The sequence below is a fragment of the Penaeus vannamei genome, chromosome 16, assembly GCF_042767895.1.
Source record: "Penaeus vannamei isolate JL-2024 chromosome 16, ASM4276789v1, whole genome shotgun sequence".
NCBI lineage: Eukaryota > Metazoa > Arthropoda > Malacostraca > Decapoda > Penaeidae > Penaeus > Penaeus vannamei.
Genome location: NC_091564.1, coordinates 1421404 through 1426403, shown reverse-complemented (window position 1 = coordinate 1426403; position 5000 = coordinate 1421404). Strand labels below are relative to the sequence as shown.

Genomic DNA, 5000 nt, shown 5'->3' with positions numbered 1-5000 from the left:
GACACAGAGGAACAAGGAGAGGGCATGCCAAAAACACATGCCCTGTTACTGGCAAGTAAAAGGGATAATACATATATATCTCTGTATCCAAAAAACATCCACATCAAAACTAACCATATGATAAAATCCATACTTCTTTCCAGAGATCAAAGCAAACATAACTTTTTCCTTTTTTTAAGCAACTTTTTACTACCCACTGTACTTACTTGGTATCCTTCACAAGATTGACCAGCTCATGCTCGATCTTGAGTAGCATCATGCGGTCCTTTTGGTTCTTGTGAAGTGTCTGGATGATGAACTGCTGCAAGTCGACACCACTGCTGTCTGTATATTCCATTGACGAATCTGATAACAAGAGGATATGGAATCAGTGATGGTTGTAGACATTTACAGGTTTAGAATTTTTTTTGCTGACAGAGATTCTGGAAGAGCTGGAAAATAATGCTTTGAACTATTTATAACAGAAACAAATTGTAATTTAAATTCTTCATATAGATCTTGTAAAAATGTAAAAATAGACTCATTACGGATAAAAGTGAATTAGGAACCATACTAAAATTAATTCCCAACTCTCATTTTTTCATACAAATTTCATATATGCAAAAACTCTGTGAAGCATACCATTCCTAACACATTTCTTCATTGAAAACAGTAATGAATTTTTTTGCTTACATGTATTTTTTACAATCTGTGTTGCCATCCCTTTTGTTACCTAGCACAATCTGCTTTTTACGTGTTTCACATCCTCATTCAAGGATTATCTTGGTACTTAAAAAATGTCAAAGGAAGAATAGCATTTTGATATCCATTAAGCTAATAATATCCTAAAATGACATCCCAACACTATACTAAGAACTCTTCAGTTAGAAAAAACTAACTTATCATCTATCACTAATATGGATTTTTTTTAGAAATATGGTTTTCAAAGCTACAACATATGCAAAAATCGTAATTAACACTCCAAAGGATGTGACTTTTAGCAGGACAATACTAATGAAGAGTTCTTTAAATTTACCAGAATTTTTTTCACCTCGGAGAGTCTTCAAAATTCATACGTAAAAATTCAACGTCATAAAAATGTGATCCATCTTCCCAACATGTTAACTATCTGCCACAAAGAACTTCACTTATATATGTGTTGAACCTATCTAAACCCTCACAACTTATCATTAATTGTTATTCTACTTCACTGTACTTAAATATTTATGATTTATGCCAGTACGAACAAAAGTCTAAGGTTATGTTCTTCCATTTTCAACTACAAGTGCTGTTTCCTTATTTATTTTGAAACGATTTTGGGCCCTAGTTCACCTATTTGATTTTATGTTTGCTACTAGTCTACCAACTTGATTTCATGAGGAATGTTACAATAAGTATTGCTGCCATTATCAGTTATATTTTTTCATGACCATATCATATATTCCTATCATTAACATAATTACATGTAGAAAATACAATAAATATTTATAATTGTATTTCTAAATATTTTTTCTGTTTAAGTGGCCAAGAATTTCCATTTTTCCTTTTTTCTTCAATAGTTGTCTGGCCAAGAATTTATTATCTTAAACATTTTAGCAAATGCCACAAGGAATTTGCTATTTTATTCCCTTTCATTTGAGGAAATTGAATATAATAAACTTGCAATTGAAAAAAGAAATTCACCCTCTTCCCAAATAAACCATCCAAAAATATCTCACTGAACCCCCACACATACACATGAGCATGCACACTCACAAAGACAAACTAGACTGACCTCGCGACAGACAGGGCGAGGACCCATCAAAGGACCCCTGTGAGGAACCCTGATGCTTCAGTCGCCTCCTGTTGCCACCACCCGAGGTCACAGTGAGGGTATTGCTACCCCCACTGCTTGAGTGGCTGTTACAGTGGGGTGAGGGGGGTGCAGGCTCCAGAATCTCTGGTGGTGGTGATGTGTCTTCGCGCATGGCATGGCTTCGTTGCAAGAGTTTTAGCTTCCCTCCATGATGCTATACAAAAGGAAAAAAATAACAATAATAAAACCTCTTATTAAGCTGCACTAAACTGTCATTTAGATTGAACTCTATGACCTGCAATTACTATTTGCTTTGCTAACAATAACCATACCTCTGGCAAGACTATAAACCTAACCATCAGATATTTCAAGACAATCAAGAACTAAATCTATTAAACCTAATAAAGATTAATATGGATTATATTTCATCTATACAACTAACAATCACTTCTTAGAACTATTTGAGGCATACATGAAATTAACATTAACAGTGAATAAAGCCAAGGATGAAAAAGTTTTGAATTACGTCCTCAAACAACACAATAAGTGTATCGAAAGTACAGCTTCTTGTTGTTTGTCAATCCAAATAATATTAAAAGTAATATCATTCATATAATACATGAAATCTACAACTAATAAGATGAACATAGTAAACTTGCTAATGAAATGTATAGTAACAGCAAAACAATGATAATGATGATCATGATAACATCATCAGCATCAAAAACAACAAAAAAATAATAACAAAAATAATATCAACAATAGGAATAATACTGAATTAATGATAACAATAATGATAAAAATGATATCACTATCATTATTATTATCATTGTCATTAACATTAACATCATTACTCTTATCATAATCATTAACATTAACATCATTACTCTTATCATAATCATTATCATTATCATTATCATTATCATAATCATTAACATTATCATTACTCTTATCATAATCATTATCATTATTGTCATCATTAACACTATCATTATCATCATTATTATCAATGTTATTACCATCATTACTGTTGAACCATATTCATGTTGACAAATGTGGAAAGATATGAATGAGAACCAATATCTTCAAAAATAACAAAATAACAATAAAAGTAACAATAAAGATAATGCTGATGATGATGGTGATGATAACAACAATATAATACTAATAATAACAACAACAACAACAACAACAACAACAACAACAACAACAACAATAATAATAATAATAATAACAATAATAATAATGATGATAATAGTAATAATAACAATAATAACAATAATAATAATAATAAAATAACAATAACATTAATCATCATAATAATAATAAAAATAACAATAATAATAATTATAATAAAAATAATAACAATAATGATGATAATGATAATAACTACAATAACAATAACAACAACAATGATAATAAAAACAAAAATAATAATAGTAATAATAAAAATATTAATAATAATAATAATAATAATAATAACAATAATAATGATGATAATATTAATAAGAATACAGTAATAATAACAATAACAATATCATTAATAATAACAATAATAATAATGACACCAATAAAAATAAGGATAATAACAATAACAATAATAAAAAAATAAATTAAGATATTAATCATCATAATGATAACAATAATATTAATCATTATACTAATAACAACAATAATAAATAAAATAAACTAATACTCAATAATCATAACAATAATAATGATAATGATAATAATAACAACGATAATATTAATGATAATAAAATAATAATAATGAGATGAATAACAATAACAATAACAACAGAAATAATAATAATCATCATCATCATCATCATAATAATGATAATAATAATAATAATAATAATCATAATAATAATAACAACAATAATACTAATACTACTACTACTAATAATAAGGATAAGAATATCAATAATATTATCATTATTATCATTAATCATATCATCATTACTACTAATAATAACATTAATAATAATAATAATAATAATAATAATAATAATAATAATAATAATAATAATAATAATAATAATAATAATAATAATAATAATAATAATAATAATACAGAAACAATAACACTAAAGACATTAATAATAATAATAATAATAATAATAATAATAATAATAATAATAATAATAATTATAATAATAATAACAATAATAATAACAATAGTAATAATGATAAAAAAAATAATAATGAAATAAAATTAATAATAATAATAATAATTGTAAATAACATCAGTAATAATAATATCAATGATAATGATAAAACCAATAACAAAAATAATAATAATATCAATAATAGTAATGATAATGACACATGAAAATAATAATGATAACAAAAAAATAATATGACTTATACTACTCCTACTACTACTACTACTACTATAATAATAATAATAATAATAATAATAATAATAATAATAATAATAATGATAATAATAATATAATCAATAATAACTAAAATAATAATCATAAGACGAAGAAGTAAAAAAAAATTATAATAATATTAATAATAATATCAATAATGCTGATGATGATAACAACGTAATTAATAATAAGTTATAATAAGAAAAACAAGAATAAAAAGAAGAAGAATAACAACAATAACAATAACAGTACTAATAATAATGATAATCATAATGATAATAAAAATAACAATAATAGTAATAATAATTATATAATAATGATAATAATAATGATGGTAATAATAATCATAATAATAATAAAAATAATAATAATAAAAATAATAATAACAATAACTAATAATGATAATAACAACAGTAGAAAAATAATAACAAAATTATAGTAAGAAAGAATAACGATCACAATAATAATAACTATAATAACAATGATGATGATGATGATAATGATAATAATAATAATAATGGTAATAATAATAATAAACATAAAAATAATAATAATAACAATACTAATAATACTGATAATAATAATTAAAAAAAATAATAATAACAATAATAATAATAATAATGATGATAATACTATTACAAGTAATAATAATACCGATAATAATAAAAATAAAAATAGTAATAATAATAATAATAATAATAATAATAATAATAATAATAATAATAATAATAATAATAATAATAATGATAATGATAATGATAATGATAATGATAATGATAATGATAATGATAATGATAATGATAATAATAATAATAATAATAATAATAATAATAATAATAATAATA

At 23.5% G+C, this 5000-nt stretch overlaps 1 protein-coding gene across 10 annotated transcripts in view; it reads right to left on the bottom strand.

Annotated features, from left to right (window-relative positions):
- Positions 1–5000, bottom strand: part of enc (R3H domain containing protein encore) — a 172800-nt gene that overhangs the window by 48646 nt on the left and 119154 nt on the right. For all 10 annotated transcript variants that reach the window (XM_070131001.1, XM_070130997.1, XM_070131005.1 and 7 more), the window contains 2 exons: positions 1754–1988; positions 207–345 (listed from right to left, as the gene is read on the bottom strand). In XM_070131001.1, coding sequence (XP_069987102.1) covers positions 207–345; positions 1754–1988 — 374 coding nt within the window. The remainder of the gene's footprint in view (positions 1–206; positions 346–1753; positions 1989–5000) is intronic.